At 38.4% G+C, this 23,162-nt stretch overlaps 1 protein-coding gene across 8 annotated transcripts in view; it reads right to left on the reverse strand.

Annotated features, from left to right (window-relative positions):
• Nucleotides 1-22,885, reverse strand: part of MDN1 (midasin AAA ATPase 1) — a 103,209-nt gene extending 80,324 nt beyond the window's left edge. For all 8 annotated transcript variants that reach the window (XR_007508266.1, XR_007508265.1, XR_007508264.1 and 5 more), the window contains exons 1-15: nucleotides 22,760-22,885; nucleotides 16,660-16,886; nucleotides 15,788-16,012; nucleotides 14,182-14,289; nucleotides 13,910-14,102; nucleotides 11,738-11,950; nucleotides 10,314-10,445; nucleotides 8,716-8,819; nucleotides 6,844-6,958; nucleotides 4,895-5,088; nucleotides 3,754-3,835; nucleotides 2,948-3,043; nucleotides 1,200-1,312; nucleotides 459-607; nucleotides 290-350 (exon numbers count right to left, since the gene is read on the reverse strand). Coding sequence is in view for 4 of the 8 variants with exons in the window: in XM_049818330.1 (XP_049674287.1) it covers nucleotides 290-350; nucleotides 459-607; nucleotides 1,200-1,312; nucleotides 2,948-3,043; nucleotides 3,754-3,835; nucleotides 4,895-5,088; nucleotides 6,844-6,958; nucleotides 8,716-8,819; nucleotides 10,314-10,445; nucleotides 11,738-11,950; nucleotides 13,910-14,102; nucleotides 14,182-14,289; nucleotides 15,788-16,012; nucleotides 16,660-16,886; nucleotides 22,760-22,858 (2,111 nt within the window). In the remaining 4 variants the exon portion in view is untranslated. The remainder of the gene's footprint in view (nucleotides 1-289; nucleotides 351-458; nucleotides 608-1,199; nucleotides 1,313-2,947; nucleotides 3,044-3,753; nucleotides 3,836-4,894; nucleotides 5,089-6,843; nucleotides 6,959-8,715; nucleotides 8,820-10,313; nucleotides 10,446-11,737; nucleotides 11,951-13,909; nucleotides 14,103-14,181; nucleotides 14,290-15,787; nucleotides 16,013-16,659; nucleotides 16,887-22,759) is intronic.
• Between the last annotated feature and the right edge of the window lie 277 nt (nucleotides 22,886-23,162).

The following is a 23,162-nucleotide window of genomic DNA, read 5'->3' on the forward strand; positions in this document are numbered from 1 at the left end:
TATTTATATTGAACAACTTAGCCATTTTTAAAGAGACATTGGGTTGTGCTTTTAAATTACTTCACCACATACATATGTTCACACAATTCAGTGAAACTGCCACTGGTCTTCAGCAAGAACAACAAGGTTTCTGCGTGCAAACATGTTTCTTAAGATATTTATGCTATTACAAAACAGATACATGTCTAAAAACAATTCTTTGACAACACAACTATACTTGCATTAGGAGCTTGTTCTGATACTGCCAATTTGTTATGCAGAACAGACAAAACAGTAGTTAGTGACTCACCCCCCTAACAGATCTGCTGTGTCACTTTGTTGGTTCATGTTGATAACCCTCAAATGGTGTCCTTGAAACAGAAATAGAAAGCACCATCAACCTGTGGGATTTTTTTGTTTGCTTGTTGTTTTTTTAAATCATCTTCATATAGAAGTTACAGTCTTCACACTTTATTTACCTGTAATATGAGCAAGGTACTGAACAGTTGAGGTTTTGCCAGTTCCTGTTTCACCAACCAAAAGCACAGGCTCTCCTTTGACAACACACACTGCAAGCTGTTCAATCAATACTGCAGACGGCCGTGTGGCAGCAAAGGTTTGCTTTGCTCTGAAAAAACCAGACAAAATAATAATAATTAAAAAAAACAAACAAAGGAAGCAACTCAAACTCAAGATTTATCAAGGAGCTTATTTGAATTTTACCTTTATTATTTTTTTAGAGGAGTGGCTTGATTTAGGATTTTTTTTTTAATTTATTAAAAATATAGGTTTGGAAAAAATTAGTTCCAAGATACCCTTATAAGATACTTATTTTTTTCAAATTACAGTCTAGAAATTCAATGTTTCCAAAGAGCTTCCTGGCCAGTGGAGTTTATGCCACATACTACAAAAATCTCTTGTTAAAGAGACAGTTTAATCAAAATCTTATTATAACAGCTGTAAATCCACACTGCTTTCAAGAAACTCTAGTTCAAAAGAAGCTGAAAATCTCCATGCTTTGGCTGCCAAAACTGTGATGCAGACAGCCTTAAAGATACCCAAGGTAAAACTCAGATCAAAAGAGAAAGAACTCCTATTCCTTTCATTAGAGTAAGAATATCCAATTTGCTTTTTTTTTTTTTTTATTCCTGTGACTTCCAATCTATTCTATTCCACCACAAAAATATTTTGATTTACATGGAAACTACATGATATTCTACCTTTGTACAGTGAGAGCCTGGGTTTGTTTCTTCATGAGATGCACTCTTCCGACAGAAACTTCTTGTTCCCGTATTAGAATTTCTGGTTTATAGAGTTCACAGAAGAACTCTACCTGTGAAGAAAGTACCAACATTTCCAATACTAATTGCCTACGACACCACACCAAGAACACCCATGCCATCCTACCAGTATCACTTTGCAGCAAACTAATTTTTCATGGTAAGATTTTATATTTTGCAGATTTTACATACTTATCACCTAAAATACTGAAGGACCTTGAAAGTGTTACTGTCCATACAAATGCCATCTTTCAAATTAGTAACTTGGTAATGGGTCTATGCCATTATATTTCTACTTTGTCTACTTCCATGGTAGTTCAACTACATAAACTTCAATCTGGGAACAGTTATCTCAACTAATAAAACCCAAACCACCTCCCTCAAAAAAACCCTTGGTGAACACCTCTGTGTAAACAAGGATATTTTGACATTGGCAGAGAATAATACATTCCTGTATTGAAATAATGCAAAGAAAGAAGGACAAACAGAAAAAGTCATAGAAGTTTCAGGGATTCATCTGTCCACCAGCTGGCAAGTTTCTCCATCTTAAAGTAACAGAAGAGGGAATTTTCTTTGCAATCAAACTTCTATAGTCAGAAATACTTGACAAAGCAATGATTTAGTTTAATTCAGCCATTTATATTGCACACTATTAATATACAGGCTCTAGAGACATACTTGATTTTGGAATCAATGATTACAGAACAAGTAGTAAGGAAGATTATGTTTCTCTCTGATCTCTTTAAGTGATTAAAGTTCACTGTAACCACCAAAGAAAAAACACATTCTTTACTACTCTGTGCATCTAGCAGAATCATGCACTTAGGCAAGTGTGCTGTTCCAGCTGTGTGATCCTTCTTTTGCATGAGGCAGCCATTTGCAATCTGCTCTGAAACAGGCTCACTGGAACTTTCAGAGAAAAAAACCACAGCTGAAAATAAAACACATGAAAACTGCATATCCCAGGATAGTACAGAAAGGAAAAAAAGTGTTTGGGACAGAGAGATGGGCAAAATTTAAAAGAAAAATAGTAGAACACTGTCCTGGTTTTGGCTGGGATAGAGTTAATTTTCTTCCTAGGAGCTGGTATAGTGTTATGTTTTGGGTTCAGTATGACAAGAATGTTGATAACACACTGATGTTTTCAGTTGTTGCTAAGTAGTGTTTATACTAAGTCAAGGATTTTTCAGCTTCTCGTGCCCAGCCAGCAAGAAGCTGCGAGGGGACACAGCCAGGACAGCTGACCCAAACTGGCCAAAGGGGTATTCCATACCAGGTGATGTCATGCCCAGCATATAAACTGGGGGCAGGGAGGCTGGGAGAGATTGCAGCTTGGGAACTAACGTGGCATCAGTTGGCAAGTGGTGAGCAATTGCATTGTGCATCACTTGGTTTGTATATTCTAATCCTTTTATTATTATTGTCATTTTACTATTTTTATTATTATCACTATTATTTTCTTTCTTTCTGTTCTATTAAACTGTTCTTATCCCAACCCACAAGTTTTACTTTTGTTCTCGATTCTCTCCCCCATCCTGCTGGGTGGGGGGGAGTAAGCGAGCAGCTGCATAGTGCTGAGTTGCTGGCTGGGGTTAAACCACAACAAACACATTTAAATTAATCACTAGAAAAATTGCAAGTTAAAGAATATTACCAATAAACACCATTTTAATTATAACTCAACATACCTTTTTCTTGGAAATGTTTAGTTTACTTCCAATAACTTTTGCCATTTTCTGTCTGCTCCCTTGGTTGGACAGCATAGCTGTGAAACAGTCCAATGCCTGTCAAGGGGAAAACAAACCAACCTCTTCAATTCAAATTTTCAGATGATATGATCTGATAAGCACCATCTTAATTTACATAAGCCTGAATCCAATCTAGACATGGTAAATAAAATCATTTCACTCTCCACAGATCAAGTCAAACAATGGAGTTCAAAAGGATGTAATAAGAACTTCTAAACTCTGTGGTGTAGTGCATTTCTACTGAACGAAAAAAAACTTTTCAATGCCCAGTCACAGAAGCTATTTTTAGATGAATGGACCAAAAGAGAGAAGGAAGTAACGTTGTAAGATCTCATGTCTTAAAACCACCTCTGACTGATGCACACCCAAAAAATTCCAAACCTGGAATGCAAATTGATGCATAGGAAAGTAGGAATGAAGCCTCATATTACAAGAATAAGGAAAGACCTTAAACTTTTACTTTCAGTCATATGCAATCCCAGCTCATATCAGTTAAAACTATGTTGCAGCATGCTGTTTGTACAACAGTACTAAGTCTAGATTGGCTTTCAGCACATTACTACAACTTTCCTAGTAGTAAGGAAAGCCTCCAAGAGATGGATCACAAACATTCCAACTACGGTCCAATTGCTTCAGATAAAACTACATGTAAATTCCCATCTCACATTCCCAAATAGAGTATTTCAAGATCTGTGAGACAATGCTAGAATTTGGGTAAGCAATTTCTGGATCAAGTCTTACTGCACCTCCTGAAAAATATTCACTGCTGTGGTTGAAGAATTACTGTCGAAGTTGTAAGCAATCCTGCTGCACCAATTCAGTAAGTCTCTAAAAAGAAAAACAAAAAGATTTTGTACAATCAAGCAAAAATACACAGCACCTTCTTTCATGTTCAGCTTAGGTCATTATGTCCTCTACTGGCAATTGCACATTTAGGTCTTGTGCAAGTTGTACATGGGAAGACACATATAAGATGTTAATTCTAAAGAGTAGCTGAGTACATTAAGACCAACAGTGTTGCTTTCAGATTTGTTGCTTAGAAATAGGTAATACATAGTCCGTTAAACCATAAAGTAATTATGAAATAGAAAAAATGAAAAGCAGCGAGCTTTTCATCCAGAAAGGTATAAAACCCCCTTATTTTTAGAAGGTACTGATACCTTATCAACAACAAAATCTTCCAAAAGGCAAGAAAAGGAAACATCTAATTCTAGAAAAACAGCTGTTTTAAAATTAGTGGCATTCCTATGCTTCACAAAAATATTGGGTACTACCCACACCTAGTGGTAATTGAAACTTACTAATTCACAAAGCACTTGTTACAGAATTCCACAAGTAGAACTGACATTTGGTATGACAGGAAGAAGTAATTGAACATCAAGCTGCATTTCATCATAAAAATTCTGAAATTAACAGTACACTACAGATCTGGTTATTTTGTCATCTGCAAGTAAGAATGTTCTGAGTGTCCAATATGAAATTATCTAGATAAGCAAATATATACAAGTGCTGAAAACATTATCTACTAGCACATTTCAGTTCTTAACTAGAACTGATATTTTGTGTTAAAATTAATTGAGAAGTAATCCATATGGCTTGATACCGACTCAGCACCACATAATTTTTTTCTCAAAAAAAGAAAAAAAAAAAGAAAGTGCAAATAGGAAGTCCTAAATAATTCAGATTGAGATTTTTTTTAAAAGATACATTAATCATTGTTTTAAAATGAAAAATGGATTTTCCCAGTTTTTATGAAATTCCAGTTTAGTTATTCAAACTCTTATTACTATTTTAAAAAAATTTAAGAAAAATAACAAAGATACACCCTTTTATCTCTGCAGTAAGCTGACTAAATTTTCTTCTAATAAACATGTAAGAAAAGACAACCTTAGAGATAGTTCTCGTCCTTCCAGATTTGGTTTCTTATTTTCTGATCTTGATTCTGACGAATCTTCTGGTGTGTGCCTGGAGCCAGAAGCACTGTTTTCTGATGCCTGATACTTGTCTCCTGTAAGGTGAATGTAAATGTCTAGCAAGTGATCAGTTACAAGAGCAAGGTTGGGATATCTGCTTTGAAGAACCTGAAAAAAAGAAAGAAAAAAGAAAATAAATAAGTAATAAAAAAAAAATCTTTAGCATCAGAAGGAAACCACCAGCCCCCCAAATTTTAATAGGATACACTTCAATAGATACACAAGCTAGCAAGCTGCACAAAACCGCCTTCTTGAAATCTCTCATCTGAAAAAATAAGTTATTGTGACTTCTATGATATTGATTTTGATGCCAGAAGTGAATTTTGCCAACTCAACTTTACTTCATTTAATATGTTTGCACAAATACCAACAGGAGGAGAAAAAGGTACATTAAACCCTATCTAAACTTAAATCATACAACTTTAAAACTGATAACAAAAAGTTCTTACCTCCTGTCCTTTTTATGATTGAATTTTTTTGAGCGTTCAAGTTGCCTATTCACTGTGCTGATAAAGACACATTAAGGGGCTAATTTTTCTTCTGTCATTTCCTTTCAGCCCAGTTCTCTCTGTTAAGCTTGCCAACCAAAATTATTGCTTCCCAAAATAAGCTTTTCACAGATACAGGCCAGAAAGACTGGTCCTACCCTGCCAGACTGACTTTTAAGATTAACCAGCAGAACATGAATCTATTTTCAAGACAAGCACGTTTTCTACCACTGCCTCTTCTAGTACTACAGAATCTTACACAGTGTTTGATTTATATATTTTCATGACTTGAGGTAGAAAATTACAAAAAAGAACAGAAAGAAGCTCATGGTAAGTGACACATTTAGCACCGAAGCTTCCTTTTTTCTTAAGGTTTTGACAGCCAAGCTTTACTTGAATATTGGTCCTTTGTGAAGGTCATCTTTGACATCAGTTCGGCCAGATAGCTTTTTTTAATACTGCAACTGTGAGCTTCCTAGAATTCCTGCCCACTTGGATCTATTTGTAGTAGGAGCAGCTAAAGCACAGAAGCATGTGTATATGCAGCAAACCGTCTGCAGAGGCCTCCCCGTGCATCTACTTGCTTCCCCTCCAACAAAATCTGCAAGTATGAAAGTAAGTGCTGTTCTTGCCCCATTCCTAACAATTAGCTGACAAATGACAAAAATGGAAAAACACACAGATATTTAAGGTCACCCATAACTATGCTGGCTACTGAACAAGTCCCAAGGAGTGAGTGAATCCTACTAAAAAACTATCTTCTTCATTCTAGAAAATTCAGAACTTTCTTCTCAACTCTCTGCTAGAGACTGTTCACCCCCTTTTCCCTTAGGTAAGGCTGTTTTAAAATCAGATCCTATTCTGAGCTCTGTATCACAAGGAGAATCTCTAGAGAATTCTATTTTAATTTAAGCCCTGGGCTACCTTAATTTTTTGAATCACTATACAAAGCAAACATTCCCTAGAGATGCTAACAAAATATGTCAATCGTAACAGTTATTTGTAATTGATAACTGACCATTTTTTGATCGCAAAGCTAAGAACTCAGGATTACAGTAAGCTCAATCTTTTTTTTTTCTTTTTTCTCAGTTTTTAAATCTCTGTGGGCTATAGAATGGCTAAGCAATTTGATTTAGACCCCTTCAAAACAGAACTGTGTTTGCCAAGGCAAGTTCCAGGAATCTTTGTCCAATTCACTTCAAACTTTCCTGACAAGCTGCTCAGTTACTTCAAAATTGGCAGGATAAATCTGAAATAAAGGTGTACTGTGGAACTTGGAGATAAAAATAAGGATCAAATTTATTACTGAAAAACATTTATTACCCTTAATTGAAACAATTATTCTCATGCCACAACAGAGCAACACACACCATACCTCCTTGAGTTCTCCTTTGCTCATGTTATCCAGATGTATTTTGGTCCAATATTTGTCCAGAAGAGCAGCATGGCTGCTTTGCTGCCTGTACCAACCGCCACCACAACTAAATAACCTAAATCAAAACAACATGAAGAAACACAGCATTTCATGACTGCTGAAGAATTCAACATTTTCAGTGCATTCCTGTGCATCAAAGAACATGTTACACACTGCTGGTACAGCATTAACGTGCATGCATAGATCACCCACTGTTTGTCACTGTACTGTCAGATACCCTATCTTTGCTTCTCAAATTATCTGTTCTTTTATCAGTGTTTTTCCCTCTGTAGTGCAAAATCTCTTTAGAGATACTAGCAGAAAGACTACTAACAATAAGTTAAGTCTATCAGAAGCAACATACAGCATCCTTTGTAAAGGGAGGAGCCTGACAGAAGTGGCCTGGGAAATATCTTCCACAGATCCTAAAGGATCTGTGCTCTGTTGCAGAGATACAGGAAAAGCATCTCCAGTCCCTATCCCCTCCACAGTCTTTCCTGATTATTTTCCCTCATTCTTCAGGCTCACAGTCCTTTCCATCATATATTTTGTTCCGTTCCTTTTTTTTTTTTTTAATTACTGCACAATAACTATGCAGCCATGTGTTATACCCACTGTGGAAGTAGGCTTGCACATGCAAAGCATTAGATATTGGGTTTGTGGTTTGGTTTTTGTTTTCTCGTGGTTTTTTATTTGGTTTTGGGTTTGGTTGTTTTGTTGTCAGGTTTTTTTGGGTTTTGGGTTGTTTTTTTTAAATAATAATGCACAGCTGGAAACTGCAACATACTTATTGAATCTGCTCTAACTAGCCCAATGGAAATCATAATTTGCTGCTACACAAACTGTTGACCAAGCATACAGAAGAAGAAAATCGTAGAAGATGAGGCAACCAAAAGAGTTGAATCCAAAAGACTCAATTCCAGAAAAAACAGATCAGATATATTTTCCTGCTCTTGTCTTCCTTCCATAAATTTGTTCTTTTCTTTGATTTGTTACAGGCTTTGAAGTACACTACAAAACATTTGAAAACAATGTAACAATTCCCCTTCTAGACATCCTAACCTTTAATCTTGATACAATATTATGCCTTAATATACAAGAAGACATTTTGACATCTGATGCATGAGCCATTACTACAGTGAAACTGTCAGGGAGAGTACCTTAAATCTTTTTCTGGTTGGAAAACATTACAAACGTCTATATTGACACAAGACTTTCACAAATCAGACTTTCTTAGAAGAATTCTTCCTTCTATTTCTTTTTTCATGATTCCCAAGTAAAATAACTTTTACCTTATTATAGATGCAGGGTTCAGTTAAAATTATTCATGAAACTCTTAAAAAATATATCTTGCAGGGAACACACATATACAGCTGCTCAAGGAGGTGGAATAAAAACACAAAACCCAGAAAATTAATCATTCAGTAGTCAGACTACCAACTACCCCAAGATCAGCAAAACTAATAAACATTTTACACAGGTGCTGTTAAAACTAGCAACAAAAGACACCTTGTGAATATCAATCATAAACCTTCACAGAGTAATTGCTGAGAGTGGTATTTTGTTTTGGTGAGGCATTGGTTTTGTAAGGTTCCTCCTGGCAAGTTTCATTCCTTCAGCCTTGCTGAAGTGATCCTCCTGTACAAAGACTGGATTCACCCAGGAGTAATATAAGGCTGCTCTAAAGTAAAAAGATTACTGTCACAACTTCTGTGGCTTCTATTGCTTGTTAATCGGAAATTGCTAAAATACTCCTGCCCAAGTACCCTGCACTTCCTGTCTTTGACTTAAAAATATCTATGCTCTTAAGCTCATTGAACTTTACAGACCTACCTCCTGGTTGCAAAAAACTGGAATCCTGACGCTACTTTTAAACAGTCACCACGACCAGGAATCAGCAACTCTCTTTTTTCCAAAAGAGGAATCAGCACAGAGATCTGAAGAAGAGAAGACAATTTATACAACAATCTTTTTTGTGAAACTCTAACAGACAGCACACCCATCCACACTCATTTCACACTTGAGATGCTAGAGCACTTCCACTGAGCACCACCACATTGTCAGCAACTGCCATTCCCACAGATTGCACTTCCAAATGATGCTAACAGGAACTGCAGAGTCCCCGGTAATTTTAATCAGCATTGGAAGTCACAGGTGTAATGTTTACCTATCTTCTTTCTCCTGTAGCCAAATTTTATGATAAGAGAATGGAAATAAGTCCTTACACCGCAAGTCCAAATAAAAACTATTTATTTTGAATTGTCAAATGAATTGTTAGACACTTTTGCGCCAGAAGCCTTGTTTTCTTTATCTGCCTGAACAAAGATGACCTGCATCTCAAAATGTCAAACATCAACATTTTTCAGTGTATATCCTGCTACCTCCAGGAGAATTTGGTATCTATTTAAAGTATCTATCCTTCCATGCAGAAGGACAGCAATAATCATGGAAGGAAAAAAGGGAGGTAGGATCACAATGATCCCTCAGCACAGAGGGACACAAGCATAGAGACTCTGATATGGAGAAAGGAGACAGGATGCCTGCAGGGAGGACCTGAAGAAAGGAAGAGACAAATGCAGGATACTACTCGGGGCATGCTTATAATGAGTGCAATGAGCTGAGTCCACAGAAGCAAATAAGTGCATGACCCTCTGGCAGTGGAAAACTGTCTCGTACATACAAGCAGTATTTCTTGGCTTTCTTATATATATATATTTCAGAAGCCTAGAACTCAATAAACAAGCTGTCAAGTTATTTAGTCACACAAAGGATGCTTTACAGAACAGATATGAAAGAAAAGAACTATTTGCAGAATGTCCAGCAGGCCTATACAGCAAAACATCTCTATGACGTCATTGTTGCAGAAGACATGCTTTCAGCAGCCATTACATCAAAAGGGAAGGATGACAGTCTAACTAGTCATCCTGGAGCTGAAAACAGGAAATCTGTTAAAACCTATAGTGCTTAATGTAACAACACGTTTTTAATATCCAAGCCAGAGGTAAGAAATGTGTAAGAAAAAACAAACAAACAAAAAAACCCAAAGCAAAACCCCACACAACAAAATACTAAAAAAAATCTTATTAACAGCACCACTCTAATACAGCGATGATATTCTCTGATGTTTGGAGCCACATATGTTTTCAAATATGAAAACATGATTTAAAAGACACATAGCTCATTATCAGTGTCAATTCAAATCTTCAGAGTGAAATTTGGCATCAGTGGCAGTGTCACGACTACTCTAAAACAATGACAAAAACTAATGCAGTGTGCTAATATGTGAACAAAGACAGGTTAATTCTTTCTAACCCCTTTTAAAGGGGCAGTAGTTTCAGCACGCTGCCACAGAACTCATGGTGATTAGACTCCAAAAATTGCTCATGTTGGCCCTAAGACTAGTGCCTTACAGCAAACATGAACCTACATACCACATCCAGAGGAGCATAATCAATATCCTCCAGAAGTATCCAATGACCTTTGGTAACAGCTTGTGTCAAGGTTCCAGGTTGCCACACAAACTCCCCTGGTACATCGGTACAACGATACATACCAAGCAGCGTCTATGACGGAAACAATCAGTAAATTAGAGACCTGTTCATTACATCCCCTAAAAACTCAAGAATAAAAACTTACAAAGTCGGTATAGAAGTAACACTTACTTAGCCTCCACATTACTAAACAATCCCTCTGGTAATCTGTACCCAGCATTACACTTATTTTAATTAGGGGGGGGGGGGGGGGAAGTTTCACTCCTCCACATCTATCATAATTTAACTGAAACATGGTAATTTAAATGAACCAGGTAATTGGAAGTGAATTTACAGAGCTGTGTCACCATAATTAACAATCAACAGTATAGCATAGAAAACTGCCTAGGGTTGCACTGAACTTTATTTTACATTTTTGAAAAGTCTGTGACTAAGCTAGTAAAAGGAATTGTAAAGCAAGTTATTCAAAGATACAAAACCAGTCAAGTGTTGTTTCTCCATAAAGTTGTAACTTCCATATTTAAGCATTCCTTAAATAATTAAGTTTATGGTTTCACTACTACATATTTTATACCTTGAACTTTATCACTGTTTCTTAACATGGCTGTCTTACTCATGTATATGAAAAGATATTCTTGTGGAGAACAGTTGTGAGATGGTGAAATCAGCTGTTCTATGCAAGTAAAGAAGGTGTTTATGCGTGCTAATAAAAACCTTCAGATAGCACTTCTGGTAGATACTAACCACTTCGGAAAACTAAATATAAGTTGATCCAAAAAACATAAATCAATTCAAGCTCAAAAGTTATATATGCAAAATGAGAAGAATGTGAAATTATCTTCACCTCTGGTTTTATCTCTACAGGTAGAGCTAGATCACTAATGTAAGTGCAAGTGTCCCCAACACCACAGGATCTTACTTCATCTCACCTTTACCACAAAATACCGGGATCAGATTAAACTGACATCAGCTCACTTAAACTGAAATAAAAGTGGCCATACAGCCTTCGGCACCAGCTTGAGTCATTTTAGAATCTTTTTTTGTCCAATACAAATAATTTATTTTTTTAACTTAAAATCAATCAATCAAATCAGGCTCTTCCACATAGAAAAACCCTGATAAAACATAATTTGAATGAAACACATACAGCACAATTATGCACAGAATTTAAAACCTACTGAAGCTTAACTGTGATTTTTTCTTCCATTTATTTATTCTCATCAATAGTAAGACCAATACTACAGAGTTGGGGGTGTGGGGTGTTTGGGTAAAAAGTTAAACATTATCTTATTAGAAAATTAAGTCCATGCTGTAAATAAAAATTATGTCTGATCATCCAACCATAAAACAACTTCATCAGTTACCTTACTATCAGTTTGATCTCCAAGCTGGACTTTCAAAATATGAGGAGGCTTTGCTCTTCCTGTAACAGCTGCTAAATATTCAATTAAAGAAGTTTTGCCACATCCTATTGGTCCTTCTAATAAAACAGGACTCTGATATGCTACAGCAATAGCAAGGTTTTGAAGATTTGTGAAGGCAGATTCAACCAAAACAAAACGGCTGGTGTTCTTTTCCTGTTCAAACATAAAATCTGAGTTACTACACTGAAACTGTTACTTTCTTTACACGTTGTACAACACAGAACAATTAGGAAATTGAGTCTGACAACCAGAAAATTTTGGCCTGTAGATCTGTCAACACATATCAAATGAAATAAAGAATTCTAAAGCTGTATTTAATGACAGATATTACAATAGATTTCATCAAAAACCTATTATAGGTGAAACACTTAATAAAGTATATGTACAATTTGTTCCCAAAGGGAGTTCACACTAAATTGTCAGTACAGGCATACTAACTATTCAATCATAACACATGTCAGTCAAATACAACTTGCAATGTAAGTGAAATTAAGTCATCAGAATGGATCCAAATCACAGGACAAATCAAACAGCAGTCAGATTCAGATGATGCAAGTATGAATATTAACTGTTGTATTTATTTCTTTCTGCATAGGACAAAGTATAAGATCATTAAACTCAGTGCATGAAAAAAAGAGAGGTAAATTCAATAACATTTTTATTTTACTCAAAAATGCAATGAATGTAGTTTATTGAATGGTAATTAATCAATGCTACAGATACTCTCCAAATACTTTGACTCTCCTACAGTCACTTATATCAGTATAGGGCATAAAAATTCGTGCTTTCCTGCCAAAAGGCAGAGAGAAAAGAAACCAGAGTACATACAGCATGGAAACAAGTGTCTTGAAGATCAAACTTAAATACTTTTCAGATATAGTTTCATTTACTTACAATGCTAGTTTTTAAGAGTACCTGCTTTCCCTCAGTTTGGTCCTACCTCTTCATCAGACCTCCGCAGCTGTAACTAGAACCTCCCCAGCATAATTGGAACTACACTGTATACCAGATCAGTGAAATACTTGTGGCTATTAAAAAAAATAAAAGCATGCCTTTTTTGGGAAGTTCTCTGCTCCCTCATAGACAATGAGTATCCTTGCAGCAATCCAGCTTATAGCATGGCCTAGCTTTAGCACAGCTGCAGCAGCAATGACACTGGCATGGCAGTAAGAATCTCCTTAAACAGCTCTACAGTTTCCCCTCCAGTGAATTTCAAAATACACCCTCAATCCTAATAAAAAAACTAGAACACAGCAAATTCAACTATAGATGTTAGGCGGTGGAGGAAGAATTTGGGATGAAATTCCTCTTTCCTTGCTTCTGCTGCTCAAGACATTCTGGACATTGGTAGTCTTCATTCATTTCTTTGTCCTTCATTTGTAGATCAGTGTTGCAAAATTCAACAGAAGTACTCAGCTAAGAGCTAAAACTGTACCTAAATGAGAAAACCAGTCAAGAATACTGACTGCAGCTACAAAGAACCTAACAGTTCAAGATGAACAGCATCTCAAGAGAAAAAAAGGTTAAACACTGTTTGCAAAAACATTTATGCCTTCGATGGACTTCCTAAAACTATAAGGAACTACATTCTGCATTACACTTCACTCAAGTGGAGAAAGTAAGCTCTTGCTCACTTCCACTCCCCTTTTTATGCCTTCCAGAAGAGTAAGTAGCAGCCTTGTTTCGTTTAAGAGAAGAACTAAGAATATGTTTGGAGAAAGGCTGTTTATAAGATATCTGTATAGCACAAAAAACTACTTCATGCAGGTAGCAACCGTGCCAGATCCTGACTTTACTCAGCTATTGAGTATCACTCTAACTTGGACTGGAGATACTATGTAAGGCTGAATATTCTTTTGTAGTATGTTCGTAAGAACCGCTACATGAGGATAAAATGAATAGCACTATTACACCTTCATTGCTTCATTCCACTGCAGAGCTTCTTTGCAGTGTCTATATTATGCAAGACAAGCTTACAGCACACATCAAGAACACTAAAGAAGTACACACTACCCGTAGTATCTCAATACTATTTAAGCAGGAAATAATGTCAGTTCACTGCATTTAGGGATTCTTAAAAAAAATGTACAGACTTAACCCTGGATCACATACCTGCTCTTCAGAAACAAGCTGTAGTCTAGGCAGGACAATACCACATACAGCTACTACATTTGCAGAGAGGTCGCCCAATACAATATGTCCTTGCGTATACTGCAGTTCTTTCTCCTTTTGCCAAAACGAGGAGTCCGGATTGGCCAAAACAAGGGCTTGTTCCACATTCTGCAGCCGAGATTCTTCTAGTAGCCTGTGAAATCCATGTTTATTAACTCAACTGAAAGCCATCCACAAAAACAAATAGTGTTCAAGATTCTAAAAGTTCTTACTTTAGTCTGAAATGTATCAGCTCTTCAGGATTGAATATCTTCTTCAGGAAAGATAATTTATGCTCATCATTCATGCATGTAACTAGAGCAAGACAGTTTGAAGTATACCTAAAAATTATATTTAGAAAAAAAACATGTCAAAACATAGTCTTAAGAAATTTAGCTTGACAACTGTCAACTGCAAACCAAAATACCAAGTTTAGAAAAACATGCAGAAAACTTTCTTCACAGAAATTATTTTACTGCTATGCTTAACATTCTTTAAGATTAGAGAAATATCTCAGAAGTGAGAAAAGCAATTCTATCATGGCATACTTCATCATTTATACACCAACTAGCTAACCTTTCTCTAAATGACTGAATGACCAACAGAAATATAGTAAAGGAGAGCACTTTCCCAAATAAATGAAGGTTAACACATTAGAGAAAACAGGTTTTCTTTGCCTGATTTTTTTCTTCTCCTCCTACCGTTTCCTTTTCAAAATTGTCTTCTATTTCATGCTATTTCTAAAATAACCCTAACATAATGAACTCAAGACTCAGTGCCAAAAGAAGCCAACAAATCCTAAGTCTTGACTTCATTACTACATAAAGTTGTCTCGCAACAAAAGGACATTTAATACAAATCATAAAGTACTTTTCATTTATTATACCACTGTTTTTACCTTCCAAGAACAAAGCTTTCAATGAGCTTTGCAGGGGGAAAGAAAAAAGAGTTGCCAGAAGAATATTGGTTGAGGACAAAGTTTAAAAGTCAGCTCACTCACTTCAGATTGTTAGCTGAACACCAGGTAAACCAATTCCAGTCAACAAATTAGAAATTCCTACTTCTTTTTCGAAGACTATTTAACCATATGTCATCCTGAAGAGCTTCGTAAATGGCGACAGATTTGACAACACTGTTATTCCTGCCCTTCCTAAATTATACACCTTATTTTGAAATTACATGTTACTAACATAATTCTGAGTTTATGTTTAAAAAAAAAAGACTATTAAAGACCTTTTCTTAAATAAACATGTGACTAGGTTGAAGCCCTGCAAGCAGACACCTAACATAAAACATTTGACCAAAATCACATGCAAAGTCTGCAACAAGGCCAATTAGGAAGCCTAGCTTAAATAAGCCAAGCTTTACAGTGTCTGAGATGTCTATATACAAGCAATAGAAAACAACCCAACTAGTTCATAGTCTGTCAATGCAGAACAGTAAAATATATCATTGTAATGTAAGTTGGAGTGAGAGTAGATTCATCTCTATTTTCTTCCAGGAAAACATGCTAGAATTCATGCAATACACCAGCAGGCTTACAGTAGAAGTGAAGTGATAAATTTACCATCTCGCATGAATCCAGCTTGGGTAAACTGAAGTTCTTTGAAAAGATTCTCCAGACCATAGCTCTAAGCGCAACTAAGAGCTAACCTCAGTTTCACTTGTGATAGGTAACTACAGCTTTCAAAAGATCAGGTACAGGTAGAGATACTATTGGTACAGATTTTTCTGGTATTATTTGAAGACTCTTCTCTACTTGCATGTGAAGGTTGTTAAATACAATTCAAGATACAGATACATCTTTTCAATGGAGAAGATCCGGGGGATTTAACTTACCAACGGACTAAAGTGTCATGACTCCTTAGGAGTGGAATACACACACTCCAGTCCCATAATTCCCGGAAAACTGATTGCTCCTTTTGTAAAAATCTATAGGCTGCCTCCATGAGGTCCCGTAACTTCATTCGTCTGCGCCCGTATCGGACTGTGTTTGAATCCGAGCTCTCCAGGAAAAGCCTCTGGAAAACTGGTGATGTATTCTTAAAATACCTTAAAGCAAATCTTTAGAAATGAGAGAGAGAGAGAGAGAGAGAGAGAGAGAGAGAGAGAGAGAGAGAGAGATGGAACACAGACACCTAAGCCAAAGGAAAGGAAAATAGCCAATAACAAAAACATCAGGACAGAGGTCCTGAGACAATTGACGGTACACTGACAACTAAGGCCTGTATTTAACTTTGTCCACATTTGGGAAAGACCACCACTTCAGCAATCAGTTGACAACAGATATTTTACCTTATTAGAAATCACTACTTAATTATCGAGAGGAAACAGTACTGCCTTTGGTAAAAATCTCTTTGATTGCTCTTGTTTACTGGAAAAGTAATACTGATTCCTACTTACATAACTTTGTATTCTACTGGCCTACAGGTCTAATCTTAAATGCAGAGATTTTGGTTGTGAGCAATTTTTGCGCCAGCTGTTTTGCTTTTGATTATTAAGATGAAAATTATGTTAGATCCTACAACACAATTTAATTGAAATAAGCTGTGTTTAAAACTCATGTTTTCTAAATCATTCTTTCAATTCAAACCACATTTGTTATTGTGGGAGACCATCCAAATTGTAATACCACCTCTCATCACCAGTGAACACTGACAAGCATATATTCCCCAAGTTCAAACATTGCATAGAGACATTAAATTACTCACGGCAAAACATCAGGGTGGTCAGCAACCAGCTTGCTCATTGCTACACACAGCCTTTCATGCCGATCATGGTTGATTTGACCACCAGTTTTAATGGCTTCTGCATTTCTTTCCAACAAATCCAACAAGATTGGCCGAACTTGACGGCCAATCAATACAGTACATTCTTTATCTAGTAATAACTGCGCTAAAGTATCGAGGATGCATTGCCGATCCTGCTGAGTCCAAATCTAGAGAAATGGAAAGTAAGACCAGGTTAAATGGGAAACGATTTGGACTTTTAATTTCAGAACTATTCATGCAGGATTCACAGTGAACTTTACAGGAACAAATCTTTCAAAAAACAGAAGGGAGTCCAAAATTCCCAATAGAAGTATTTATTTGACGTATCTCTCCATATTTAAAAAAACTGTGAAACAGAGAGTGACATACTGAATGACACACCAAATAGGAGTTACAAAAAAGACCCAAAATCCTGAATTATATTTTACAGCTGAAAGGTAAAGCAAATAATTTTTAATATTTTTTAAAGAAAAAATTGGAAAAATGTTGTAACTAATATATATTTGTTAACAGAATTCCCAGTGACCTCAACAGCTTGGTCTCACGAGAGCCACAAAACATTTAAGAACTCAAGTTCCTAAAAAAAGTTTGAGCTGCATTGTGTTCACCATCTCTTTTCAGAAAAGAAGTATTCAATCAATCATGATTACAGCCTTATTTCCATATTTCTGATAGCAATTATAGTGACCAATGCTCTTGACAAGAAGCAGAATGTATCTGCAGTTTTGAAGTTGAGATTCTTTTTTTTTTCCCCTTACTTTTATACAAAAATGGTCCTTTAGTGCAAAACAAAATATTAGGCTTCAGAATAGATGGAAAGCATATTCACATATACTAGGAAAAAAAGAAAAAAAAAAACCAGCCCACAAAAAACCACACACACACCCCCCTCACCGCCCCCCTCCCCGCAACCTTCCTAACTTTGTTACTGAAGAACAGCAACACATTTTTTGTGTCTTATGCTTAAATTTCTCTAGCCTTTGAGCTCATGTTATTATCCAAGCATCTCTCCACTTCTGTGATGTTTAACATGTAACGCAGTGCAAGCAATTTTGATTTGTGAAAAATCAGGATTATGAATTTGCACTGTAGCGGTTTTGCTCTTAACTTTGATGCTCTACTCTCCCCTACCTTACCAAGTGAACTCTTACTCTATCAAGTCGATTTTCTCATTCTTGGCAAACAGTCGTAAATACTGCTATGCAAGGCAGCTTTCCAAACAAAACAAGCACTTATTAAACTCCTACAGAAATATTCTATGATTCAGGTAGTCTTTTGTTTTCGCAACATGTGCAGCCAATTTCTGCTTCTCCTAGACTTTTGCTACTCAGGTAAAACCTGCTCCTGGGCCTGCAGATGGAATGGTTTCATTGTCACAAGATAAATAGACTTCAGAGGTCCTACACATTGCCTTTGAAAGGGCGACCTCCTAAGGTTATTACCACTGTTGACATCCTTCTAGAATACCTGCACACTTGTTTACGTTCCTTGGGTCTCCTGAAATTGATAAGGCATTCGTTCCCTAACAGCATATAGGAAATCAGGGAAACTGCAGTATATACATTACAAACATCAAAACCATCACATTAACTGCAAGCAGTTTCTTACATGATTTGTGTTTATTTCTACGAAATATAAGTTTATCTTCCTCTCGTCTATCAGAGCAGCATCAAAAAATTTAAAAATGGAGCTGCAGGTCTGCACTCAGCACAGTGCAAGCAAGACACTGTTCATTACAGGGGATCAGATTCTGAGTGGCAAAGTGACTGACAAGCTGTTCAAAGGTAGCATGGCTCAAAAGAACTGGAGACCAACTCCACTGTAAAAAAAATAAAAAGTACCTTCAGTTTCCAAATCAGTTACATCTTTGGCTACCCAAACAAGGCACAACAGGGTGCTTGATTTATTAACCAGAGCTTTCAATATCAAATAAACAGTTAACAATAATAGTGAATGAATAAAGTGATTCAGTATAAGTTCTGTGGTTACATGACTACTGTACAACAAATCCATTCCGTTAGCAATTCTGTGAGAGTAAGCAGTTTTTTAATCATTGTGTGTAGTACCCTTAGGACATATAAAACTGTTCAAAAATCACAGTGGCAACATAGTCATTCTACAAAGAGACTGTCTGATTTCAGAGCCTTTCGGAGCCTAAATTAAAAATTTTATGGAAAAGACGACCACCATCAGAGGAGGTTTTTTAACTAAAGGTGGCTTTGTGAAATACCCAACTTTCTGAATCAGTAGCAAAGGAGAGCTGACCTGAAAGTGTTTAATTCTAGTGTTCAAATCTGGGATAGTAAATCTGCAGCCACAGTTCCAAACAGCTGCTTTAAGAAAGTGTCACAAAAGACTGTCCCTCCAAATATAGAATATATACACACATTATGTATTATTAACAAAAGAAACATTAAACAGAAGCACAGCTAGGAGTGAGACCTGGAGTCAAACACAATCCCAGTTGCTCCTCTAGCAGCATGTTGCACACCTCCTTCCCAAGCTGCACAGTACATTTACTCAGTGCTCACAAGGTACAGAAATCTTTATTAAGAACCAGCTTAATCCAAAACTCAAGATTACCAAGAGAAAGGATCACAGCAAGGAACAGTCTGAGCCCATGTGAAAGCCACACTTCTGATCACAGCTCACAGGTGTTTCCACAGAACATTACACCGTACATAGATTTAAAAATGAGATACTTCTAAAGAGTGGGAGGGCATAAGGGCCGCGAGTGGGAAATCCTCCTTCCCCTCCAACACAGGAACTCATACATGTTCTCGGCTCCCTTCCCTCACAAAACAGCTCTACCATTGTATGACTGTGCAGCAATCAATTTGGCAAGATAATCCAAATTAATCAATCCTTCTGCCAAAGTCTTCCACTGGGTGAGAAAGTTGAACGGATTTTCCACATCAGCACACTCACTAGGTTCAGGATAAGAGAAGCAACAGAAAGGTGTGACTTGGCCTTGGGAATAGGCAAAAAGAAAACAAGAGCAGGACCACTTTTTTTTGGCAGCCATCCAGTTCAGTAAGATAAAGCAAAGCATGAGCCCGCACTCTTCTTATAACCCACATACGCCAAGAAAAAAATTTAAAAAGGCAAGGGGATATACAGTCTCACAAGGAGATCAAGATAGCTTCAAATACCTGCAGAGCAAGCTAGCACTTCCTACTCCTCCTCCAGCACATTGGTAGAGTTGGACAGACTGCGCCCTTCAAGGATAGCAAGAATGTTCTCTCTGACTTTGTATCAGTGTATTTATTAACATACTGCCTCCCCAAAATCACAGCTCTTCAAAAACCAGAAGCAGAAGGAGATGAGAGTACGCTCCAGGATGGAAGCAAAAGTGCAACACACCTTCCCTTATTTGTAATACTACATGATGTAAAGCCTAATTGATCTTTCAAATAAAAAGCTTAAGTTGTATTTTAGGAAAAAAACCAGTCTGCCTTAGTTGCCAGAATGTCAGGACATTTTTCTGACAGCCAATGAGTAGCTGAGTGAATTTGGGACAGCTAGGTCACCTCTTTTTCCCCTACATTTATTTAGGAAAAAAAAAAAAAAAAAAAAAAAGAATAAAGACACTTCTCAACATCAAATGCTAAGACTGGAGGGCTATAAATAAGAGCTTGGAGTTATTATTAAAACAATTTTCCCTGCTGCATAGAAAAATGAAAGGCAAAATGAAGGATGCCAAGCTAAAACACCAACAGAATAGAACAGGAGACCCAGAATGGCGTGCTCGAGATCCCCAGTTCACTTAAGATGGTTCCATAGACTAAACAGAGGAAATATCCAAAAGGGTCAGGTTTTTTGATTTCTGTCTTTCCATAATATGCACACTGGCGGATGCAAAGGGCAGAAATGAGTAAGGATATTTTTGCACTAAAGTTCCCTTCCTACTAGCATTCTAACCCTCACATTAATTAACTTCTCTACTGAAATTACACCATCACAGGGAGCCAAAACACATGCATTTGCACAAAATCTGCATTTGGAATTCTACGCAGAAAGATGTTCCAATTCAGACAGGCCTTTGGTAACACACAGAACCAAAAGCACATTCCAGCAGTCTGTGGAGCCCTACTGCTTATGCAGTTTGCTTAAATTATCCGAAAAAATAGAAAAGCAGGAAACAAAGACTGTTTTAGAGAGCTCTTCACCCCATTTTCCTCATTAAGAACACAGAAATTTCCCGTACCTTTGCAGAGTTAATGGTATACAAATCTTCTACAGAAAAGCTTCTATTTCTATTACATACCAAAGCACCAGGGAACAAGATCTTCCATCACCACATAAACGGTGCCTTACTATGAATCTCAAAAGACTGTTCCTTACTTAGCAGTTGGGGGCAAGTTCCATTCCATTATGGAATACTGAAGAAACAAGTCATCAGAAAGACATAGTGAAGCTGCAGAGCAAAGAGAGCTCTAGAGTTCCAGAACGCATGCTTCCTAAGTTACATACAAAGCAAGTGGCAGGAATCAGGTACGATGACTGGAGCCAATGGCTGTCAAGTGGCAAGATAAGCCTAACATGCTCCTAGATCTGTAGCTTCCAAGTTTGGAAACAGCAATTCAGTTTTCAAAGGAACATGTCATTGTTCATTAATGTGCTGTTACAGACAATCTGTATATAATCACTGTTTAATAATTTCCACCTAGCAACACTTTTAAACCTGAAGCATATCTCAAGACAGTCTCTAGAAGGGAAAGGGCACTGTCTCTTTCCCAGTCTCAGATCTTGGTGACTCACTTCTGGTTCACCGCTCCATCTGTCTGCTACATCACATATCTGCATTATCCCCATCTCCATTTCTCAGCTGTTTCTTTCTCTTGAACAGCAGCTCTTCATCACTGCTTCCCACCAATTAGCATCAACTCTCCAACGTAGAAATATATATATTCATGTCAATTTAACTTTGATCCTATGATTTGTAGTGACAGAAGAAAAAGCCATCTGTCTACCAACAGAGAACTTTGACTACCAGTATGAAAGCCTTCCCCGACCACAACTAAGAGACAGTAATTCAGACTGAAAGCCAATATTCTGAAAAAAACATGATGATTTAGACGCTTCATCTTCAAACAACTGGGACACTTCCTAGACACTCAAACAGAAATACAGATCTTGAGCCCCAAAGTGTGTACACAACTTAGGGGCTTCAAAAGCTCTATCGTGAAAAGTATTAACACTATAACATCTGATGTGTCAATATCCTGTTATTACATGTCTTCAAGTATTTCAGAGACAGAAATGAACTAGGCCTCAACTCTCCTAGAAGGCAGGCGTGCTTTTCATAGTTAAGGCAGCCAAAGCACAAAACCAGTGAAAATAGGAACACGTTTCCAGCATGGCTGTGATTAAAAAAGGAAGCAAACCCTAGAAAATCCAGTCCTCTGTCTTTCTACCCCACATGCTGTTTTAAGGCAACTAAAGACGACGTGCAAAAAGCATCAGGGTAACATCCTGCAGCTAAGGAGCTAGACAGTCTCAGTGCTCGCTAACAGCATGCCATCTCCGGCGATCGTGCCTTCTCATTTCGAGAGACAATCCACAGGGTCACCTTAAGGGACGTGGAAGACACCGGAGGATTTTAACTGCGGGGCAAAACGCCTCCTCAGGAAGCGCAACAGGGGGGGTACCGGGGGACAGCAGAGGACCTACCTCGCAGGGCTCCCCTCACAGAACCCTGAAAGGAGCGAGGAGGGGAAGAAACCTCACCAAGCGCGCACACACACAAACAGAGCGGCTCCCCCCCCCCCCCCCACACACACACACACACAGAGCGGCTCCCCCCCCCCCCCCCCCTACAGAGCGGCTCCGGCGGCCGCCCGAGGACGAGGGGGCGGGAGGGGTCGCCAGGCGGCGCGGGCAGCAGACAAAGCTGCCGGGAGGAGATGGCGGCGCGGGGCGGGCGGTAGGCAGCGCCGCGCGTCCCCTTCCCTCCCCGGCGGACCCTGCGAGACCCGCCCGGAGGGAGGAAGGCCGGGCGCCCGGGGGGCTGCCGCCGAGCCCCGCGCCGCCCGCTCACCTGCTTCGCCAGGAACCTGCTCAGCTCCGCGCTGCTCTTCTCGTTCCTGCGCGCCACCAGCTGCAGCGGCTCCGCCAGGCGGAACCGCAGGTCGGCCATCCTCCGCCGCCGGGCCGCGGCTGAGGGGAGGGAGCGGCGGGAGCGGCGGGAGCGGGGAAGGGGCCGCGCGCCCGACCGCCGGCAGCAGGGACCGCGCGGCACGTGGGGCGCGAGGCGGACGCGCAGCTCCGCACCAGCTTCCGCTTCGCCGACGCCGTCACCCGCCCGCGACGTCGCAGGCGAAGGGAAGCGCCGCCTCTCCCCGTGACGGTGCCCGGGCGAAACTACAGCTCCCAGCATGCACCGCTTCGCGCGGCGCACGGCCGCCGCAACGGCGGCCGCCTTACTGCACGCCGGGAGGTGT

Source organism: Accipiter gentilis, chromosome 15 (assembly GCF_929443795.1).
Source record: "Accipiter gentilis chromosome 15, bAccGen1.1, whole genome shotgun sequence".
Lineage (NCBI taxonomy): Eukaryota > Metazoa > Chordata > Aves > Accipitriformes > Accipitridae > Astur > Astur gentilis.